Below are 23,802 nucleotides of genomic sequence, written 5' to 3'. Positions count from 1 at the left end.
CAGCGATATCGCGGGAGGAAAGGAAAGCGAGACGTGTTTTCTGGGAGGCGAGCCAATTACAGTATCGCGTCGCCATAATCGCGCTTCCGCCGCATCGAGGGAAACGAGGAGCTGCGCGGCGATCTTTATTTTTATCGATATCCGCGGAGCCGATTCGGTTTCGTTATTAAAAAAATAAATGTCGATACAGATGAGAAGGCTTCAGAGGGCGCGAGGGCCGTAGATTAAAACGGGGATCCATCCACGCGCGAATCGCTCGGCGAACCTATTCTTTTGAAGAGCGCATTCGTTGCTTTTCTCTCCGTCCTTTTTTCGCGAGCGCCGCGAGCACATAAATCTCACAATTGCGGGTTCCCTGGTAGATGCTGTTTTTTCCTATGCATACCAGACTCGACCTGCTCTCTCGACAAAGAGTGGAGCGCGTCGCGGGGCGGGGGAGTGGAGAAGGCAGAGGGAGCGAGAGAATGTACGAGGATGCATGTCCGTTTATTTGTTTCGATTAAAAATGCATGCGCTCCTCTCTCGGTCCGCAAGCCCGCGCGTCAGCCGTCACGTTTTTTTTTTTATATTTCATATCCATAATAATCGTTTGAACACGCACAAGAGTAAACCGCGCGCGCTTGTAACGTAATACACGCGGTGAGATCCGCGATATTTCTCCGTGCCCTCCGTATGCATAAAGAGCGCATAAACGACGACTCGCTCGTGTGACGTTACGCGAATAAGGGGGGCGAGTGCAGAGGTGAGACGAGCACACTAACCAGCACGCGTATACGTTTCCCAAAGCATTTATGTAGGTCGCATGGACAATGCGTTACCTTCGCGTTTAACGCTAAAACACGCGTGATAAACGTCCCCGTGTATACATATTTGAGGTGTGCGAGTGTACATATTCATTCGGTTTGCAGCTAGCGAAGAAGCTCCGAGTGACGTAACGCGCCAGTGGAAAACCCGGGGCTTGCGCCCTTCTGACACTCCGCGATCGATACTCGTCGGATTCCTACGTATATCATCCTTTAATGGCGTTCGGAATATTAATATCGACGCTATCACAAAGTCCGCGCCCGCGCCCACGCTTTTATTCACCGGCGCTTCTCTCTCCCCGAACGAATCCCAAAAATGTTGATCGCTATTACTGCGTTTGTAAGAGCCGCGGGGATACACACGCGCGAGCCCATTTACATACGAGCCGCTGGAACACACGAACACGAACGGTCCTCGCTCGCTCCCATCGCAAAATATTTGCCCGTTTAACGCCCTCAGCTTTCTCATACTTTTTCTCTATCACAAATTTTATCTCATCCGGGCCGCGGACAATCCGAATGAAAAGATGCAGCGCTCGAGACCCGTCACGTTCACCCAGTTATACGGAGGTTCATAGTGCAAGTGGAAACGCCCGATATACGAGCTCGACAGATCGTAAAACTTGCCTTAATACGCTTTTATTTCAAATAAAAATGAGAGAATGCTTTTTACTCGCGATCATATAAAAAGCCTTTTTATTTTTAATAAAATGCTACTTCACTACACGGAGATACGCGTTGCAGGCCCTCCAAAGGAGAGATCAAGAGAAATCAACGACGCGGCGCGCGAAGAAAAATATATAAAAACGGATATCACCGAGGCTTTTGGAAAATTGTACTCTCCTCGAGCTGCTCCTTCCAACGGCCGAATAAACCTCCTTGCAGGATCACGGAACATGCTTTCTCAATCTGCTACCCCGCGGAAGCGATCGCAGAGTTTTCTTCCGCGATCGTTCCATTCAAAGTCGTCGATTTTATTCGATCTTTTCGTTCCTCAAATACGTCCCTTCGATTCCTCATCGACCGGGATCATTGTCCGGAGCTGCTTTTGCGCCGCTTCCAAAGAAATTTCAATTCATCATTTTCCACCGTTGAGTCTCCCATTTCCGTCTCTTCTCTTTCGAGTTACGTATCACGCATCCAAGTTTCACAGGGTTTCTCCGCGAGCGCATATTCCCTCCTGCAATCCGCCGCAGCACTCGCGACCACGATATGCGCTCTGGAAAATTAATGTCCGTCAACCGCGGCTACGGGGCACGGGCACAGTGCGAGAGAGCAGACCCACGGACAAACAGAGAAAGCGACGGTTTACCTCGAGGATGATATAAACGTCCATCCCAGACACGCGCAGCGGTACAGAATGTCGCGAATCGTGTATCAAGAGACTCGCGCACACGCCGACGTACGATAAAAGAGTGTACAGCTACGAAAAAAGCGTTCGCGACGCGCCAACAGGTGTGGAGGTTTTATGATAATGAAGCAAGCGAGCAAACTTCATACGAGAGTAACAAAAAATCCGATATTTGTAAAACGGAGTCACGTGGCGATGTGCGAATCGGAGAGAAAGCGTGAGAAATTTCGTATTTTCATTTATCCGATATAATGACGAAGCCCGAGGAAATTTTCCGAGCCATTTCGTGTGGGGATCGAAAGAAGAATTTAAGATTCCGACGATGTCAGCCTCCTCATGCCGATTTCCAGTTAATTTTAGCACCGATTATCATCGCGAAGTTTGAGCAACGAGGATAAATCGCTGACAGGAATGGCTGTGTTCGAATCCTAGTAAAAATACTTGGTAGGCTAAAAAGGAACGAGACGTTGACGCACGATTATGAGAATAAAGTGAAGTTGCTGGCCTCTCGGTTTTTTGTCTCTGGTATACACGCTGTATTATGTTGGTGAAGCGATCATTTTTCCCTCTACTTTAACCCGAGAGCTCTCATATTCTCGACAAAAAGATCTAATCTTCCTTTATTATTCGATTTTTATAGAGGAAACGAGAAAAGATAGTATGGCCGAGGGAGAAGGGGCGAGAGCGAAAGGAGGAAGGAAGGAAAAAAACGTTTCGGTTTTATAGCTGGCTCGAGTCCACTGTTATCCGAGATGCCTAGATAACGTCTTATGATTCTCGATTTACAAACAGATTGCAGTAAGAGCATCGAGCGTCCTTCGTGTAGCCCGGAAGAGTTCACGGCCCGCGGCGAGACGGAGCTTCCATTTCCGGAATTTATTAGACCGATCTGCTGTACGAAACGTCTTCGAATTCAATATCATCCGCTACGACGTTCTCCACTCGCTTCTTGCCCTCCGCCTACTTTTCTCTTCCCACTTTGTCACTAAACTTTTATCTCAGCGAAGCTCTATATCGCCGGCCCGACGAATTATCCGAAAATAAAAGGCGCCTGTAGAGGCAGATTTATTTTTCGAATAGCGTGCTTCAACGTGGCCGTTTTTACGACGATTAACCCGCGCGCCTGGCGCACCAGTGATAATCGCGGTTCTTCCGAACCCGAAGATTCCCCCTGATCCCGAATTTTCTCCCGAGCATCAACGGTGGTATCTCGCCTGTGGAAAAGCAGGTCGTAGCTCATCGCCGAGGGAGCCGGTAGCCGGAAATGCGATTTTAATCAATTTCCGAAGAATCCTGAAGCGATGAAAGCCCTCGAGTGAAAATGAAGTCGCGCGCAGTGCAGCCGCGACGGAGCGGGCTCCCCGTCGGGCTGACACGAGCCCGCATTCTTCTTGTTAATAACCCGAATCGTCCCTAATTGTCAGCTGGCAGAAATAAACGATCAATCTCCATTTGCCCCGGGTGAAAAATCCCCCGGTCGCGGAACAAATGTGGCTTCCCGACGAGACTCGATACGCGTAAAAGCGTCCGGCTCGCCGATGCATTATTCCGACGAACCGAATGATGCATCGCCGCCCAGAAAATAAACGACAAATATTTATCATAACGCGCGTTATAACGCGGTGTGAAAAACCAGCCCCGACACTGCGCCGGTTGCCAACATTTTTCCGAATTAACGAGGCTGGATCACGAAATCAAAATAATCATAATATTATCAAATTTCGTGATAACATTCTTTGGCATCGAGTATACAAATACAATTTTTTTCAAATTATACGCGTGAACTTTAGTTTTCAATTATTACTCGAGAGTCATGTGGTAGAAAAATCTAAAAGAATTTATATTCTCTCATACATCTTTAAAGAACGCATTTACCAAATTTTATGAAATTCTTGTAATTTTGAAATTCTTTATATTTTTAACGCGGTTTAGCGTGCCAACATTCTGTCGTCGCGATCCATCCTCCTTAACTGATCAAACCGAGGGACGCGAAATGCTCGCCGCGTGTAAAACGTCCGCGTACCCAAGAGCCGTGTACCTTTTCCCTCAACAAAAGAAGAAAACATTGCTCTCTCGTTTGACCGATATCGCGTCCGCGGTACATATTATCGAAACTCCGCACGTTGCTCCTCGATATGTTACAACGCACTCGCCCCTGCTCGCGTTATATCTCCAGCGTAGCATGTAGACACGAGAGTCTCGTTGTACGACCAGGATGAGCTCGCCTTCTCCTGTGCTATCCGCAGCGCGCATCTCTCTCCCAACGAGCCGATCCCTTCCAGAGCTGCCGCACATATGTGCGCGGCTGCCTTTCCAACTACACGCCCTCCCCCATACGTTTGGCGAAAAGAGTGGACATTACCGTAACATATATTCTGCGAGGATATTCCGGCGAATCCAGCACCGAGTTACGTTATCAGTTCCCCGTGTGCGATCTCATAATTGTAAATTCTTCTCTCCCCGCGCACCCGGGTCTCCTCTGCCGCGCGACGCTTTTTCCCCCTCAGGATTCTGCTCCCTCGGTTTTCGCACGTTCCCTCAAACGCAGGAATTAACACCTGCGCATACGCGGGGAGTTGAAACGCTTTGGAAGCTCCCTCGACTCATCGGTGGAGTCACAAAATGTGGGCCGATCGCCAAGGGAACGGAATTCTTATTAAGGCCGGGCGCGGTGCGCCGAAAATTCGGTGCGGAAACGTGGACGATGTCGAATCGCGGAGTTTATCGTGCGGCAGGATTTCCGCGTGCTGGGACAGGGGCGAGTTTCCGGAGCGGCGAACCCCGCTGTCGGTGTCAATCAACACGTTTTGTTTTGTCGCTACTCGAAAAATGTAATCCGCGGATAATTGAGATTAACGTTGTTCATTGATTGCGCGACGATTCGGCGATGGATTGAAATTGGGCCGTTCGTCGACAAACTTTCAAGAAACCATCGCAATGGTACTATTTTTGTAATTTTTCAACCGCCGATCACCGGTTCGAAGCTTCGATCGCAACCGGAGGAGTAATTGAACCGGACCACTTCCATCATCGTTCGTTCACCATCCCAGCACAAAAGCTGTCTCGGGAACCAGGCAAAAACGACGAAAATGTAGAGGAACACGGTGACGAGATTACGAAAAAAACGAAGGAAACACTCGATGCGGATTCGCACGCGTTTTAACAGCGAAACAAAACGAGCCTCGGGTCCTCCGGGCTCGTCGATCAGCCTGCGGAGAAACCGATATGCAAATCCACCGGAATACTCACCGGGAATAAAGTACAAAGTACAGCCCGCGCGTACCGTCGGAATCCGACATTTGCCATCGGTTTCCAAACTCCTCTCGTGCTCTCGCCATTTTGTTATAAAGAAGATGAGCAGTCTAAAAATAAATTCTTCCAAATGGAACGATAAACTAGGTATAAAGATGGATCGAGTAATAGAAATGTATGCGGGCGCGTCCGCGTCGAGGATGAACCGGCGAGGGTGAGCGGAGTCGGAACCGGAAGAGCTCTCCGTTGTGGTAATTACTGCGATTGGATTTTATAACCGCGGGTCCATACTGGCTCCACAAACTCCGTCGACGTTGCAGGCGAACTCGTCCTTCTCCGGCAGCTCCATCTTGCTCTCGTTCCTCGCAGCACACCTCGTCCGGGTTATTGGAAAAATTACGGAGCGAAACCACTGGTCTCGGCGTATAAATTAAAAACTTTTCTCAAACTAGCCTATGTGTAACGGCTAATGAGAGAAAGAGAGAAAAAGGAAGCGAGGGGGGAGATTGAGGGAGGAGCGGAGTGAAAGGTCCAGTGGCGGGTGGCTGTGATTGAGGTGGAAGGTCGAAGTGCGCATTAGTACGTATCCCTAGCACTCCGGAGAGCGATAACGAAAGGGAAAGAGTGCGAACGAAGGAAAAGCGCGTCATGTGGAACGCTTCTACTTTCGCCTCGCTCCTTTTCCCTGATTTTATATCTCTCTCTCTGCCTCTTCAATTCTCTCGTTTTTCTCAAAAAGCTCTTTCGGTTATTACACACTCTCACTTTGGGCAATTCTAAATATCAAATGTATCGCCGCATCGCGGTGTTAATGGAAGAAAACTATTTGGAGAAGCGGTGTCTGGCCGGATCCTTAAACTCGATAGGCCCCGTCCCACTGTTCCAATCCATCAATTTTTTATTCGCGGGTCGCGCGGATCCTCGTGAGCGGGTCGTAATAACGTTCACGATGACGAAACTCATTGGACGCGAATCCTGATAAGAGGAAAAATGGGGGCTATAAATATTGCTGTAAAATTGCTCCTGCAATCAAATCCAACGAATCCATCAGCGCTCGCCGGGTCTGCTCGCTCCCCCCAGCTTCGCTCTGCTCCCCTCGACGCTCACAGGAAACATTCATTTCTACTCCAAGTTAATAAGATTCGAAATTAAATTACCCGCCAAACGAGTGTATCTGCTCTGAATAATTTCATTTTTTTCGACGTCAAACCCTCCGTCTAAAATTCCCACTTTTGTATCCGCTCGCGGCTCGAGCTTGATGCTGCGATGTAAAGGAAATTTGAACGTTCGCGATCAGAGCTTCCCCACAAAACAGGCACGACGAACTCGAAATAATTTGATCAGCGGCCATCGAAATTGAGATGAATGTCAATCGAAGCGCCGATGCTCTCCGCACACTGATCGGATAAAAATAACATTTATGAATCCATCGGTGTAATTACAATTGCATGAATTCAAATATTCAAGCGAGCAATCGTTATTAACGAGTATTGATCGAGGGCTTCGTGCCGGATTCGCACTTGAGTTTTGCCGTTTTTTCACGATTGATTAGTTCTCGAGAAATGCTCGATCAATCAACGCATTCGTCCGAATTTTCAGAAGCTTTTTTATCTCTTTTTTCTTTTGTACGAGTCATATAAAAAATGCGATTTTTTCGAATTGAAAAACAGGGTGAAGGGGCATGTTGGTGTGCCGGCGGTTGCTGATCGCAGCAGCGATCGCGGCCTCGGTCGAGGCCTCGGCTGTGTCCGCTAGTTTTCCCGATATCACTGGACCCGAATACACAGCAGCCGGGTACGCCGTTTACTCGGGCGCCACGCCAATCGGTGCCTCGTCCGGTAATATCCTCGCCGGAAGCACCTCCACTACTACCTCGTCTTCCGGCTCGGGCTGTCGACCCTCCGAATTCTCCTGCACAAACGGTCGCTGCGTAGCTCAGGACAAATATTGCGACGGCGAAGATGACTGCGGCGACAAAACGGACGAACCCAGATATTGTTCCCGTAAGACAAGTTACCATTTCAATTCGCGAACAGAAATTGAAAAACAAACTCTCCTCATCAACCCTTATCGTATGGCAAAACTTTTCTCACGTCATTCTAGTTACCAAGCTTTTCAAACGACTTAATTCATGCGTTTTACTTTTTCATTGCTGGAGGGCTAACCTTCGAAGGTTGCATGGTGCAGATTTGAAGCAGATAAATTTCAATTGTATAGAGGAACCTTCGGAATGACCGTTTTTTAACCGCTTTTTCTTCCTAGTTTATCATTGATGCTCAATTTAATGATGACCACGAGACTGGGCAGGAAATTCTACCCCAAAATTATTTACTCGTGTCTGCATTTCGAACACAATTTTCACCTCGGAAACGTGAGATGAAATTTTCACTGCGAAATCGTTCACAGAAATAAACAGACTTGCGATCATAGGAATTTTTTTAGTTTTTTCACAATTACTAAAGTCGTGTACGATAAATTCAGTTTCATCGAGGATCGCATGACGAAAAACTTTCGTCGAAATCGAATAATATAAAAAATCAACAAAAATCTTATTTTTTTTATTTCCTCTTGGCTCCAACGATATCTGCTCGCAACTTCTAGGATTACACGTATCTTCTTAGGAAAAGCATAAACCAAAGTTGTGCTCAATTTAACAGTTTTGAAAAATCAATATATTGAGCGAATTATGCGCTTTCCTTAATGAGAATATTCTTGACTTCAAGTTTCCTCTCCCCTTTTGATACTTAATGAGCGCAAGAGATAGTTTTGTTGGAAGAAAAAAAAATGTAAAATTAGGCTAGCCAGAAGCCCTCGAAAAGGTAATTTAAATGATTCATTTCTCGATACGTATTCGATTACAATCGCGGCGGTTCGTGGTTTTCGATAATGGCCTGTAACGAATCATTGTCCCGGGTGGAATTTATTATCGGAAATTTGGAAAATGGCTCGGTTTATGTAATCGGATATTCAATCTTCCCAACGAATTATAGAAATTCAATACCGCATCGAAATTGGGCGCAAGAACCTTTTTTTCTCCAACAATATCAAATCTTGGTTCAGGAATTTGCGAAGAAATAACGTGGCCAGGTAAAAATTGATGAAAAGAGAAAACGTAAAGCGAGAAATTCCGATAGAAATTTCGAGTGTCATTTATTCTGCGGAAAGTATACTTGCGTGCGTTCGTTTGAAATCCTCGTTTCGTGGTTTTCGCCAAACGTGAGTGGCACAATCATCGATTCGAATGAAATTTAACAAGGCACAAGTCACATTGAGCCCTCTGCAACAAAGTATAGAAATCCAACAGGATTAAATTGAGGGTAAAAAATCGCCAGTAATTCGTCAGTCACACGATCGATTATTCGAATCCGATAATTAAATGGAGAGGAAAAAATTGGAGTCCCGGAAAATATCGAAAGGTTGAAACGCGTCGTGGCAAAATGCGGTTACAAAGGATAATCGGTCAACAATTAGTTTGAATTCGGACGTAACTATAACCGCAATTATCAGTGATTTTTCCATTCGCGTTGCATTGATTACACGATAAGTTGGAGTGTGGGATCCGACAAAAAGGTTGCTACGACTACGTAAAGAGCGACGAAATCATTCAAATCGCCGAAATGATAAACGAGCAAAGCTGAAAAGCCGCTCTTGACGAAGAAGCCATGAATGATTCGATCTTTTTTAATCAGCAGCTCGCTTTCGTGACGGATCTTTAAATACGACGAAAATAACTAACCACGAAACGAAAAGTTCGCAGTGACGGAAAAAGCCCTCGACGATAAGTCACGAGCGCATATCGCGACGTCTTAGAACGTCTTGTAAAATCGATTCGAGTATTATGCTGATTGGCAACTCAGCTAACTCCCGCTGGTACGATAAGGGTTAATAAAAATTACGATGAAACGATAAATTCTCCGTTTTCCTTTCCCGTTTCGGCGACTTTTTCTTCACCAATGAACAGCTTGCAACAGAACTCTGTACGGGGACGTGGGTCGAACCTACGAGGTGGAGGTTCGTCGGCCGAGGGAAGATCGATTACCTTTTCTCTGCCACCTCAACTTCACTGCCGCCGGAGGTGACCTCGGCGATTTAGTTCAGGTGGGAAAACATTTTTATTATTTCATCGATAGCGTGCATTAAAACGATTACTTTTGACCTGGTTATCAATCTTTTCTTTAATCAAATATCAATATCCGTATCTAATAACATATTTTTTCAGTATTTTGCGATGAGAATAAAGATTGTCACTTTACGATGGAAAATAAGACTCCGTCCGAGCCCATTTTTCAATATTCCTTTTGCCCGAAAAATCAGCAGTCAATTTTGCTATGCCGTTGCAGTTAACGTTCGACACCTTTACCGTGGGTCGCTTCCTATCGTTCACTAACGAAGGCTGTCCGGACGGATTCATGTCGATAAGGGAAATGGGTCGCCCGGCGACCGGTGGTCAATGGTGCGGAAGTGCGTGGGGTTACACCGTCTATTACAGCGAGACACCTTCGATAAATCTCACTCTTTACCTCTCGCGCCTCTCCGAACAGGTGCGAAAAACTGCTATTTCTTCATTTAATCCTTTTTATTTTCATACTCGTTTTCCTTCCCAATTTACAAACTGGACAGTAACTAATTAGCGAGAGTGATAAAGCCCCTCGTGCACGAAAAAACAGAAATATTTTTCACCCATGAAAATATTTTCTGGCTGTGAAGAGGGACCGTCATTTTTCAACTTGATTCGCTCGATAAATCATCGTATACAAGCTTAACTGTTTCATTTAATTACTAAAATTATTGCATCCGAAAATGTCATTTTGTCACACTTTCCAACTTAATCGTAGTTGCGACGATCCAATTATTTCATTTGAGAACACAGTGAACCAAGAAATTCTCAGTTTTTAGAAGCTTCTTATACGACAAATTTACAAATCCGAGTTTCAACGTGACAGTGAGTCAAAATAATCTGACAAGAATAATCGAAAATATTCACATTTTAATTTTAACCGTCGTTTGAAGGTTTTTTTTTTATCTTTTCGTGAAACGACGAGAATCCGAAATTTCTTTCCATTATTCATACGGTTTTCGGAGAGTTGTCGAGCGCCATTAAAAATAGCAGTTATCAGAATTTGGGAACCCGATAACCGAAGGTCTCAGTCACTGCGATAGCGGATATTTGAGGAAAAAATCAATTCACCGGTGCTCGAGGACCTCCTACGTGGAAAAATCGTTCACATTTCACCGTCCTTTTTTATTCTCGTCCTTCAATGAAACATCGCTTTAAATATTGATACTAGCTTTTCACTCGAAAATTAATCTCAACGAAATTCAAAACGTTTCGATTACAAAGAAACCTTCGGATTGAAAAAGCATTTTCGACACGTGACTCGGCGGGAGGGTTTCTTTCAATCGAACTTTTATCAAACGATCGCGAGAAGAAAAAGATTTCACTCCATTTTCTTGAGGCCCTCCAAAGCTCGCAATTTATTTCGTCGTTTCAATCGAATGTCGCAGCTCACCAGTCAGACAATCTTTCGAGTCCTTTCAGTTATTTCCACGCAGCGAAGCTTTCTCGTGAGCTTGATTTTAATTCGAGTGATTTGACATCGATTACAGGGTATTGGTTACAACTTCGATTTCAAGCTTTCGTACAAGTTCTTGAAACGGAGCGAGGCACATCTGAGGTACGGTAACAGCAGCATGGCTACGTGGCGCGGTGAACTCGTGAACGGAACTTATTGCGATCGAGTTCTCACGAGGTGCGATACACGAGCTTGTCGTCTTCAATCACCAAACTATCCGGGTGTTTATCCGCGAAACGTGACTTGTTATTATCGAGTGGAGCACAATCGACCACCGCCAGGCCACCGAGCACTTCTCGCGGTTAGCCAACGAAATAGTCACAAAATACACATAAAAGATCAAGTCGTCAAGTACGACAGGAGCCAGCGAATATTGAGGTAAATTTTCATCGTTTTTTTATTCCGCCAACCCCAACGATTGATAATCCTTTAATTTTCATCTATACTTAACTAATTCTTCATTTTTGTCGATTTTCTGTCACGAGTTCCAAAAATATTTGCTCCTTCAACCGAGATTCGGTGCATTCGCATTTTCAATCGAGTCGCACCACACACGACGCTTGTTCGCTTTGTTAGTTGCACAAACATTTTGCGATTCGTTCGATTGAAAGTGGTTTCGACAACATTATTTTTCTCTTTCGGTACGAGACAAAGGAGCTTCCTGTTTCGTTCGTCAAATTTTTATTCCATCTGGTTTCGAAATTAGAAAAAAAATTGAAGAAAATTTAATGCAATTTGGTCTTTTCGAGGATTTAAATTTCTGTAAGATTCTGGAGTTCAAAATAACCGATTTGCTCGATCGAAAAGAATGGAAATTTCCATTTTTCTTTCATTGCGTCTAGACAAATATTTTCAGTAAAAGCGGAATGCGTTTGAAGCACAATTTTCATCGTTTAAAAATCCACGTAATTCCGTCTCCGCTTCGTCGCATCGTCTCTTCACCCATGAAAAGAGCACGAAAGTTGTATTGCAGTGATTTTCTGTCTTAATTGTCAAACGCATGTGCACAAGTGTCGGAGCAGAGTGGAAAGGGGTTTGGAGATTTGATCTTAATCGACAAGGTGAAACGATGAGAGAAAACTTTGATGATTCCAAAGGTCCTAAAAGTTTGAGCAATCGAGAAGTTCGCAAGGTTTTTTCTTCGCTGTTGGTACATTTGTAAAAGTAAATTGTGTGTGAAAATATTCAGCGAGGAATAGCAGAAAAAGGTCATTGAGCAATGGATAAAAGCGATTGTCAGAATTGTAAATGAAAATGGGCGGGAGGGTTGAAATTTAGATCTGAGACTAACATTTAACGATGGCACAGAGTATGGGATCAGTGCAACGTGGTGCAAGACTATTTGACGGTTTACGACGGTGGCTCAACGACCGACAGAGTTCTCGTGAGACTTTGCGGTGGGGATGCAGTGCCTGACATAGTCAGCAGTCATAACACGATGCTCCTTGAATTTCACACATCGCCATACGACAATCCTTTTCACCCAGTACCATTGTCATTTCTTCCGGGTTTCGAGCTCGAAGTTCAGGCAAGTTGGAGATTTCCTCGTTGCCAAAATGACATTCGTAACAGAATCTTACCGGTGTTAATTGTTCGGGAGCAAAAAGCAGCGTCGAATTTCAATGAGAAAGCTTAAAGAATATCTCTCGCCGTATTTCTCTCCGCAGGTTCTCTTCGTCGACGAAAAATCACGGAGTTTCGTCAAGGAAAACGATAACTGCGACTTCCATATATCGAGCTACGACAGTCCCTCGGGAATACTCGAAAATCCGAAGCACTCTCTGCCACCGAACACAACCTGTCGTTACCACTTCCAGGGAAAGCCCAACGAGATCGTTTGGATCTCTTTTGTGAAATATTACGCTGCCAGTACTGATCCAGCTGCCAGTATAGACGATGCCAACACCGATTGTAACGCGAAACTGCTCATCTGGGACGGCGATCATTCGACGGATAAACAAACCTCGAGAAAGGTACGTTCTCCGAGCATTCAAACACAATTCACTTTTTTTTTCGTCTTCTTAGTTACACGCGTAAAAGTGTGCTGGGATGTTATTACTCGAGGACGAATTGTCGCTTTTCAAGATTTCACCGCAACTCGGGAGCATCGGTGCGTCAATTTCATTCATTAATTTGAGTAATTTATCTCACAAAGGAATAATCTCTTCATTATTGATACCGAAATGAATTAGTTCACGGACGAAAGTGTACGTCGGTAGCTGCACATTCGGTTTCTCGCTTCATCGCTAATTTCACTGCTCATCGAATGATGGTCAGTTGACCTCTATTCGGTGTTTAATCGATCGATATTCAATCCCGACTCGTGACTAATTGATTTAGTATGCACCGTAATACTTGATTGAGTGATTTCATTTTTAGCACACTTTTGATGAGTGGCTTTGTAATATTGATTTTCGACGATATTCCCCCGCGGAGTCGAGCATATTCGTTCGACTGGATTCGTCTCTGCCGTTTGGAAATTCATGAATAATTTTTCCTAAAAATAACAGGAAGTAGGGAGGCAGGGAACCTGATGAAATTTTGAAAAAACATCATTCGTTGTCAATTTTTTCTGTTTGAACTGACGAATCGTAAAGCGTTAAATCTCAATCGTAATTTTGGAAAAATCGGCTAAACTTTGAAACATTTTCATAGAAATTGAACAGTTTTTGGATTCGATTTCTGCTCGTTTTACTGGAGACGAGAAATAATTAATGGTGTTTCATTATAATTATAAATGTTTGGTGGTGCAAAACAGTGTTTTGACGAAAAGAAAAGACTCAGCAGGATACACGAGTAGCTTGAGAAATAATTTCTGGAATATTTTATCTTCCAAAGAATATGTAAAAGATCGATGGAAGTGAGTTTGAATATTGTAAAATAAATTTGTGGAATATTTATCTGTCGACAGAACGTCAAGCTGATGGGTCAATTTTGCAAGGACGATATTCCGCTGCTGTGCGATCACAGTCTTTTGCGAAACAGTAGTCGCCACACTCGGCCTTGCAGTCATTCGGAGAGTTACGTATCGTCGGGTCGTGATTTGACGCTGGAGCACATATTGCGTCAAGGTAGCGCTCTTTATCCGATAAGTTTCGTGTTGCGGTACGAGTTCGTGCACGATTCGTTGTCGTGTCACTTGGTGTTTTCGGCGAGTTCGACAGGGGCGTCATCGGGGTCAGGGTCGGTGTCGTCAGCCGGGTCGAAGACTTCCGGTTCATCTGGTAAATTTTCGTCGCCGAAAAGCGTGTTTTTTTACGGGCGAGGTGGAGCTCAAAATTTGAGTTGCGTGTATCGTTTCGAGGCGGAGGTCGATCAGAGAATCGAGTTGACGATAGCGAGGGCGTCGTTCGGTGACAAGCGTTGCACTTCTTACATCGATCCGTTGATCGATCGTTGGGCCTGCGACGGTCAATCGCCGGAAGAAACGAAGAAGAACGGGAGAGCGGAGTTGCTCGTGTCCGAGTATCCTTGGACGGGGGTTGAATTGCTTCGGGATTGCTTGTGCTCGAACGTGACCGAGAGGATCGTCTTGAAGAGTCTGACCTCGAACGTCGTCGAGATGAAATTTGTCGTATCGCGAATGAACGTTACGCAGGATTACGATAATTACTTTTTCGAGGGGGAATATCGATTCGTGCCGAGCAACGAGCTGCGCGAGGATCAATCCTGTCCGACGAAGCTCGAGGAGCGGAAATTGCGCGGTACCAGCGGCGAAATTTCTCTGAGGAGCCCGCTGCCACGCGCCGTCGGCGGTATCGCTGCTGTCGAAGAAATTTTACCCAACACCGAGGACTTGACCGCCGCCCAATGCGTCAACGAACCCTGGCTCATCGAACCCGAGGACGTCAGGATGAATTTTTTGTATCTCCGGACTTCCGGGTTCGCCATCAACGCTGATAACATCGAGGAGTGTACCACCCTCAATCGCATCATCGTATATTCCGCTGCCAACACCAAAGACCGAAGCGTCATTTGTCCCGAGGGTGGCAACGACCTTGCACGAACTGTCGACTTTTTCTCCGGTGGCTGGAATTACAGCCTCATCAACGATACTCCCCCCGTCAACGCGATGATGCAACACTCCAGAAGCTTCGTCGTTGAATTCCTTCAACGCGAACCTGGATTTTACGCCCTCACTTGGATCGCCATCTCGAAAAGAGCCACCGCCACTAGTCTCGGCTCTAACCCTTTCGCTCTTGGTCCGACCGAGGACTGTCCGTACAGGTGAGTCATTACAAAAATCCATTTTCCCATTACGAGCATATTTTTTACCGAAAATTTCATGGCAATCAACATTTTTCACGTTTTTTCAAAGATTTTTCGAATATTTTCTCCCATTCCATGTCTCTGTGCGGCTTTCCTTATTACTGCTTACATTTATTTAGTGTGCAAAAATATGTTTAAAGAGACGCTGATCAAGAATCCGGTTTCAACGTCCAAAAATGAAGCGAAGTTTCGGAAAGCGTATTTGTTAAAAAACGTTTTTTTTTTTTTTTTTTCATAAAAATTCGAATTTTGAGATTTTTTACACAGAACGTATACATATTTTCCGTTCGTTGTCGAGAGCGTGGACAAATAAAACATTCGTAGCACTGGGAATGGCTAAATAATGAAAAATCTTTAAAAAATCATGGGACAACCGAGTCCCGGGAGCTCTCAAGGGATTAAAAAATGCTATGTTATCGACTGAAAGATTTTATTAATGGTAGTAAAAGTACAGAGCAACCTCTAAAACTTTAAACACTGAAAGAGCTCAAATTAAGAAACGTTGAACGCTATATTCAATCGAGCGTAAAAAAACCGGTGATCCGGCAGGAAAATGAGTCTGCAATGGAGATTTAATATCTCTCGAAATCTTGTGATTTATCCAATTAAGCGTACAAGCGTTCGATTGAACAATTGATAGGTAACCTCGCTAAATTGGACCGTCCCATTGGCAAGAGAGTCTGTAAACTTGATATTTCTTTCAACAATTCAATGTGAATAATGAAATATAAAAAGGAAGATAAGTTTTTCGAGGAAAAACTAGGTGTTAGCATAAAAATGAGTCGAAGAACAGCGCTTCGGAGGGCTTCGAAAAGGCAAAATCGGTTGATCAAATTGGCAAGTTTTTTAATCAGTAAGTGAATCCGACGAATCGAGTAGATTTGATTTTTCTTTCGTTTGATTTAATTTCCCAGGTGTCCGGAGATCCAAGCTTGCATAAGCTCGGTCCTTTGGTGCGACGGTGTGCGCCACTGTCCCTCGGGTTTCGACGAGGAAGAAGTTAATTGTTCTTATCAGTTCGGGGTGACGTTACTGTACATCGCGGTGGGGGCTGGTGCATTGGGAATTTTTTTGATTCTCTTGTTGGCGACCGGTTGCTTGAAATATTGTTTGTACCGGCACAAGGCTCGTAAGAAAAAGAAAAACGTGGCGCTGAGCGTGAACCACCTTCACGTGAATCATACTCATCACAACAACGGTTTGACCGGCAGTCGTTTGGGCGGACGTTACAATTTGGCAACGCCGCAGGAAATGTATCTCGAGAATTGTGGCAAGGACAGCATTTGTTGACAATACGCCATCGACGATATGGAAACAACCGTGTGAAATAGTCGGGATACCGCGGGATTCTTCATTCCTTTCGATAAAAAAAAAACAAAAACAAAAACAAAAACAAGCTCGAAGAAACCAATAATACGTAACGAAAAATAATGGGCGAGGAGAGGAGCGGAGTGCGGAATGCGAAGACAGAAAAAGGAGCGAAGGAAACGGAGTCTCAGCTGGTTGTGGCATCGTGAACGCTACAGCGGAAAGACTCGCTCGAAGACTACGAAAACGACCGAAAAATATATTCTAATCGCGGGCTCTGGTGAATTTCATCTAAAAATGGTATGGGGAGGAGAGAAATTCGCGAGTATTGACCCAGGTGCCGCAGCAGGAAAAGGGAGAAAGTAGATTAAAGCTGTAAGAACGAAAGGAGCAATATTCTAAGGCATATAATACATCAAGCGAGGCTTGTCGAAGCGAAAACTTCACATTGACTTGCAAATCATACTCTCTTCGACACAATAGTCGTGCGACAGGCTGTATGTCGCTTCGGAAGATCACACGTGCTTTTATCTACGACTTTTACGAGTGCCAAACGTGAATCGGAGATGGTGGATGGAAAAAAAACGACGGAAAAGACGAAAGGACGAAGATAAAAAGGGGTGGAGCGAGCAGGAGGCAAAAACCATCTCGAAGTGGTTGTGATCGAAGGAGATTTCGACGTTGCTGTTTTTAGGCTCGCACGTGAAAGATTGATGGGGCGAGGGGATGTTAACGGACGACGAAAAATCGAGGATCGATGATAATCTACGAGGAATAAATGAGCCTGCTGCGTTTAGGAAACCAATTCGAAAAAGCAACCAATTAGTAAGGAGCAAAATATCTGGCGAATACGCAGAAAACTGCGTCGTCTCTACCCGGATATTCGAACGCGAGGTACCAGCCGAAAGGCACAAAAAGGGCTGCGTACTTTTCGCCTGGATTTTTAACAGCGTGGAGCGAATAAATCGTGTGCACGGGCTTTTTAACAAAAATTTTCGGACCGGTAAAGCTGCGGGGTGAATCAAAGTCACTCCTTCCTCGGGCCAGAGAATCCTGTGGAAAGGCCACCGAAAAATCCAACTCGAAAGAGTTACCTGCGTTTTAATTGGAAGGAAATAAATGAACTAAGAGAGGAGGAGATGGGAAGAGAGGGAATTTGAGAAGCAACGAACTCGGTGTGTATCGATCAACGTAACTATAGACTCTCAAAAATAAAAGGATTGAAAACAACGAGAGAAAGAGAGAAAGAGAGAAAAAAACGGACGAGGAGAGAGAAATGACAAATTAATCACGACCAAAATACACACACTGCTCTATCCAGACTGCTAATAAAAAATAAATAATAAAAACGAGCCGTTCGGTGAGATCGCCCCTCGCAACGATAAATATATATGTACACAGTGGGCATCTATATAGGAATAAAATATACTCGATATACCATATGTGAACGTGGCATAACAAAAAACGCGAAAGAGGACACGTTGCGTGTGGAAGTAGAGATCGGGGGCCATAAATCATAATTTGTCGAGATATAAATATTTTGTCGGATCCTCCGATTGTTCCGGGTTGGCACAGGAATACGCGTTTTTCCGGAAGCTCCCTTTCATTATATTTTTAATGCACCAACCGATTTTTCGCTAGAGCTCGAGGGAATTAAAAGTTTTTTAAATTAATATCGAATATCTGGCGTGCAATGGATTCGCGATATAGCTGCCCATTGAAAAGTCACGGAGCATTTAAAGCCTCATGAAAATATGAATCAAACGAGCATGACGTTTTATTAAGTGAGCCGAAATTTTTACGCGAATCCTCCAATTATTGATGCAGCATTTCGTAATCGCATCATCGAAACAATTTTTGACAATATTTTTACTATTTATATTCGACTCGAAAATATGATTAACTTTTGCCTACCTTCGTGGCCAGATGAAAGATGCTAAATTAAGGAAATAACAACCTTCGTTGACGAGATAAACTACGTGTCGAGGGTCTACTGGAACGGAACTTTCCAAATCGGACGTAATCAAAGCACTGAAATTTCACCTCGTTACAGCAACAATGAGTTTTCGTCCAGGTACATTTCGAGCCGGCGAGCACGCTGCAGCAATGAACTAGCGAAACGCTCATCGTGATACCGACGAGCGGGAAACAAATGCGTTTTACACGAATGAAGAAAAATTAGGATCGATGTTGCCCTACGAGGAGGAGGAGGAGAGTCAGCAAAGTTCTGAGCAACTCGGAAAAACCTGATTAAAGTTAGAGATCGATGTATAGTTGGTGGCTGAAGAATTTTAAGCGAGTGACGTGATCGGCCGTCCGCGGAGGGACGGCCATAACTTTTCGGACGTCTGAGAGACGAGGAATTAAAATTAACTGAAAAAAAAAAAAAAAAAAACATTAATTATAATAATCGATGTAGAGATTCGCCGAACGCGCGCGAGAGCAAGAGAGCGAGAAAAATGAATTTTGAAGAACAGGAAACAAACAAAATGCCGCCGTGTAATATAATAACATAAATCTTGTAATGACATTAAAATACGATGGAAGAATCATTAAAATAAATATATCATTTCAAAAAACCAAACTAAATTCATTGAAATATAAAAACACACACACACACACACACACACACATACACACACAATACACGATTGAATTAAATTTGACGCGCAACATCCCGCATATGCTGTGATAGAAGTAAGCGTATCAACAATCCGACTGTGAGAGTGGAAAGAGAGCAGAGAGAGAGAGAGAGAAAGTGGGGGGAGGGGGGGGGAGAATTTGAGAAGAGAATTTCGCGAGCGAGGAGGACAATTTTCGTCGCTACGATCGTTGAATAAGTGCTCGATCAAAAGTTCAGTTTTCCTTCAGATTTTTTAACTGGGCTCTGTGTGACCGGCCGTTTATTTCGAGTACTGAGCACAAAAAGCGAATAATTCTTAACAATAATCAGAGTCGATGGGCCTGAGGATGCTGTTGCGACGAGTTTTGTGCTGGCAAAGTCTCATCGAGTTCATCGGGATTATGGAGAGCAAAAAATTTCGTAAGTCGGAGGGACGACGGGGGTTGAATCACAATCGTCGAAATTCTTCGCGACGTTCCATCGGCCGATAATTAAGTCGGTCCTTGCAGAAGAGTTTCTCCGGCCCGAAGCAGAGACTTCTCGCATCCATTAAAAAATCGACTGGCGTCAAGCAGGCGCGAGTTCGTAAGTTCCGGAAGAGCGGCAAACGAGTGCATGTGTGGAAGGTGGAGGCAGAACTGAAAAATCAGCGGCAAGGATCGCGCAGCCGAGGAATAATGCGCCGCGAAAACAAATAAAAGTAATTAACAAAAAGGAAGAAAAAAGAGAGAAAAAAAGAACTATTAACAAAATGAAAAATAAATAAATAAAGGAATATGGAAAATGAACATTCGCTCAGAATGCATTCTACGAATAGTAGGGTCATCTGCATATGCATCTATGTACACGTAGCACAAATCGAGAAATGAAAAAAAAAAATAATATTAAAAACAAACAAACAAACCGAAATAATAAATACATTTTAAAAAATCATGCAAAAGGCTCGCACCCACAACCATCGCTCATCGAAACACCCACACACAAATACACACGCGCAGACAAAGACACAGCCACAGGTACATAATAATACTCCATAGTTAAGTGAGACGATAAGATTTTTTTTTTTGAATCAACGTGGCCTTGATTCAACGACGAGTTTCTAAGCAACCAAGTATTAACACACGTTACGTGATGTATTGTAATCCCGTGTTTATAATTTTAATAAAATATCACCGCGTTAAAGAAATCCAACGAGCTTCGAACCTGTTTCATTTTTATTCGCGAGGGCCTCGGAGCTGAAGGTTTTGGGGGATGCCTCTATCCTGGAAATTGAGAAGCTTCGAATTATTCAGAGTTTTTTTCAACGCTTCTCGTTTTTTATGCGTTCTTGAAAATATTTTTCGGCACTGTGATGAGGAATATTTTGGGATCCGGAATCGAATTTTTCGATGCTTGTCTTGCTAGCAAAGTAAGGCGGCAATGGGGCAACTGAAAGTACTTTCAACTCGGAAATATTGAAAAATGGAATTATTGGAAGCCCACGCAGTAGCTTTTCACCGCAACGATACAATTATTCCTCATTCATTCGTTCTCATAATTCGTTTGTTTTCAGAGTCATTGATTAATTAACCTCACTCGTAATTCTTAGCCTTTTCACTGACGTTTTCGAATGCGTGAACGGAGGTAATACTTGAAACGAATTGGTCATCGATATCGGGCGTTAAATTGCACTGCATCGATCAGTAGGTTCGATAAAACTCGAGCTGTCACGCGCTTTCCATTCTCCTTCTTTCTTGGCTGCTTCCTTCGTTCTCTTCTTCTGCTCCTCTCGAAACGAATAAAGTGAAGTCTCAGCAGATTGTTTGCTCGACGAATGTCGGAACTCATGGAAAAGGAAAAGGAAAGATCGTGCCAGAAGAAATTGGCGCCTCCACGCTCGATACGAGACGCCGGTGGTAAAACCCAAATCGTTTGGGACATGATCGCAAAGAGATATCCCAAAGCTGCACCCCTTCTCTCCGAAATGGAAACTACAATCGATCGGGCGGAAACTCTTCTTCACCAACTAAGACGTGTTCCTTACGACACCGATATTGTTACGAAAATTCCAGTCTCTCCAACTCCGAGTAGTACGAATCGTAAATTTCACCATTTTCTATTCCCAAGCATTGCTGATTTTACGTTTCCTTTCTCCTTTCTATCCTTTCGTATGACAAGCACTCGAAACGCATTCTCTCAGGCCTTGAACGTCAATTTCATTTATTTATTTACGCGATTTTTATCGAATTGATAATTTATCGATCGACGATTCGTTCGATTAGATTCCGGCTATAATTGAAGAGTGAACTTCAATTCGATCAGGCGGCGATGCAAAAATTGGGAATTATCATTATCCTCTGGGAACAACGTTCGCTCATATTTTTTAGCAATCGAATCTCAAAATTCGAACGAAATTCACTCTTCGGTTGGAAGTTTCAAGCCATTACCGTTGCATCCGGAGTCGAAGCAGTTTTTTCAACAATTGTTTTTACGAAATGCAATTTCCGCGATAATGAATCAGAGAAATCGAATTCGACGGAAAATTCCTGTTCCGATGGGTCCGAGAAACAGCGTTGGTCCAGTTCGGTTGGGGAATCGTCGTCGACCTGCGACGAGACAACTGAGGTCAGTGAAAAGTATTTTGGTATTTATTTCTAGAACTTTTTTTGCTGAATAATTTTGTCAAATCTTCGTTTTCCTCGCGACATTAGCGTGGAGTAAAATTAAACACAGAAAGCGATTGGTTTACACAAATTCTCTGCCAAGTTCTCGAACTAAGCAATCAGCGATTTGACTGCTTTTCGACGATCTTTCATTACGTAACGTAATCTCAGGAGGTGGAAGAAGTTGGAACGCGTATTTCCTACGACCGGATTCCAGAGATGGAGGATCCGTCGAGCTCAACTTCTTCGGGGAGCGCTGAACGAGTTAATGAAAAAGCAACCGATCATCCGAGGGCTCCTGCCTGTGGGAGCGGGCAATTAAAAAGCTGCGAAACCGTTCAACCCGAAACAAAGTCGCAGAAGTACGAACTCGACAAACAATCGAATCCGTTGAGTCACCGTGAGAAACGAGAATCGATCACGACCAAAGAAGCCGAGAGTTTGGAGGGCTGGGAGAGGGTTGTGGGGGGTGACGTAGCAAAATCGAAAAAAGCTCACACAAAAAAAGAAGTTTCTATCGGAGCCTACGGTAGTGAGAGATCCAAAAGCGCATTTTCCTTTTCCATTTTTCCTCAAACGAGAGCACCGAATCTTCAATTTTCCGTCACGTTCTCCAGAAAACCCTAAAGCTCGACAAACCACAAAATCGAAGATTCCGGGTGCGGGGGAACCGACGAAAATCCGGGAAGGAGACGGAACCGTGACGGCGGTCGACAACCCGATGAGCGAACCCGAGGAAGTGAAGAAAAATGTCAAAACAGAGAACGTCGAATCACAGAAAAGACGCCCGTTTTTGGTTCCCATGAGAATGGAAAAAACGAAAATTAGGGATGAACATAAGAAGGTAAAGCATTTTAAGGATTGCAAATTCAAACTCTTGCCTCTTCGACAGTCGTTCTTGTTTATTACTAGAAATAACATTATTAATCATTTTCCTGTGCTCATTTGACAATTGAAAAGAAAAACATCGAGGAGGAACACTGTCTGAAAAATGTTTCCGCGAGAAAAACACCCGAAGAAATTTTGGAGGATTATGCTGTCAAAAACGAGAAGGAACTTAAATTCGAAGTTTTGAAAGAGAAGAAAAACTCCTGCTCGATGAAATGTTCCTTCGCTGCTGGTTATTCGGGTAAACTAACAAACTCATTTTTCACATATCCTTTGATCTCGTCACGTTCCATTTTTGCTAGACGAAAAGTGTGGAACTTCAGAATCTTTGGTCAGAAATCATCTGGCCATGACGATACTCAGAATGGTGGCTGAGAAACAAATAGACGAAAAAGATACGGAAAATCTAGTTCCCCTATCAGACGCCCAGTAAGTTGGATCATTCTGTCATTTTCGTTCAAAATTTCTTCAATTTTTTCCACCATTTTTTTATTTCTCTTTTCACGATTTCCACCCTCGAATCTTGGTCCACTGCAATGCTGCGTCATTTTCTTCAAACTTTTTGTTCATTGTTCCCCGAAAGCTTGACATTTTTTTGTCATTTTTCCTACGACTACGAATCGTATAAGTGGTAAAACTTCATTTTGAGTGTTTCGTATACAAAATTTGATGTGCCACGAAAAAAGTTGATTCGAGCGGCTAAAATATTTCTGCGCAACTGCGGTAGTTCAAGATGAAAGCTGACCGCGCGATTGTGTTTCGTGTTCGAGCATAAAGGCCCGACGACGTCAGAATCATTGAATTTTAGGATGAAAGAGATAATTGCGTTTCCAACCGAAGGGCCGGAACCGCCGGAGAACGCGATGAGGAAACTTTACAAACGCTGCCTTGAGACGAATGCTCCGAAGCCGATCTACACGGTTGAGGTGAAAAGCGGGGTCGGAGGTGTGCAACACTTGGCTGAGTGTAGGGCGCTGGGAAAAGTGGGCCATGGTCAGTCATTAAGACACTCGTTTGGCTTGACGAAAAAAAGAGAAAAGAGTTATTCGGGATTGAGAGTGCAGGAAAATGTAGCGAGTGGAAAACTCTTTGA

General features: G+C 44.0%; 1 protein-coding gene across 1 annotated transcript in view; it reads left to right on the top strand.

Moving 5' to 3' along the window:
• LOC122408388 (uncharacterized) overlaps positions 1-20,370 on the top strand; it is a 38,237-nt gene extending 17,867 nt beyond the window's left edge. Inside the window, exons 2-9 of the mRNA XM_043415144.1 lie at positions 7,077-7,409; positions 9,368-9,504; positions 9,747-9,947; positions 11,014-11,357; positions 12,288-12,507; positions 12,647-12,952; positions 13,891-15,206; positions 16,163-20,370. Coding sequence (XP_043271079.1) covers positions 7,088-7,409; positions 9,368-9,504; positions 9,747-9,947; positions 11,014-11,357; positions 12,288-12,507; positions 12,647-12,952; positions 13,891-15,206; positions 16,163-16,538 — 3,222 coding nt within the window. The 5' untranslated portion in view covers positions 7,077-7,087 and the 3' untranslated portion in view covers positions 16,539-20,370. The remainder of the gene's footprint in view (positions 1-7,076; positions 7,410-9,367; positions 9,505-9,746; positions 9,948-11,013; positions 11,358-12,287; positions 12,508-12,646; positions 12,953-13,890; positions 15,207-16,162) is intronic.
• The last annotated feature ends 3,432 nt before the right edge of the window (positions 20,371-23,802 follow it).

Source organism: Venturia canescens, chromosome 3 (assembly GCF_019457755.1).
Source record: "Venturia canescens isolate UGA chromosome 3, ASM1945775v1, whole genome shotgun sequence".
Taxonomy (NCBI): Eukaryota; Metazoa; Arthropoda; class Insecta; order Hymenoptera; family Ichneumonidae; genus Venturia; species Venturia canescens.
The sequence above is the reverse complement of the archived record's forward strand: the minus strand, read 5'-3'. Positions and strand labels throughout refer to the sequence as shown.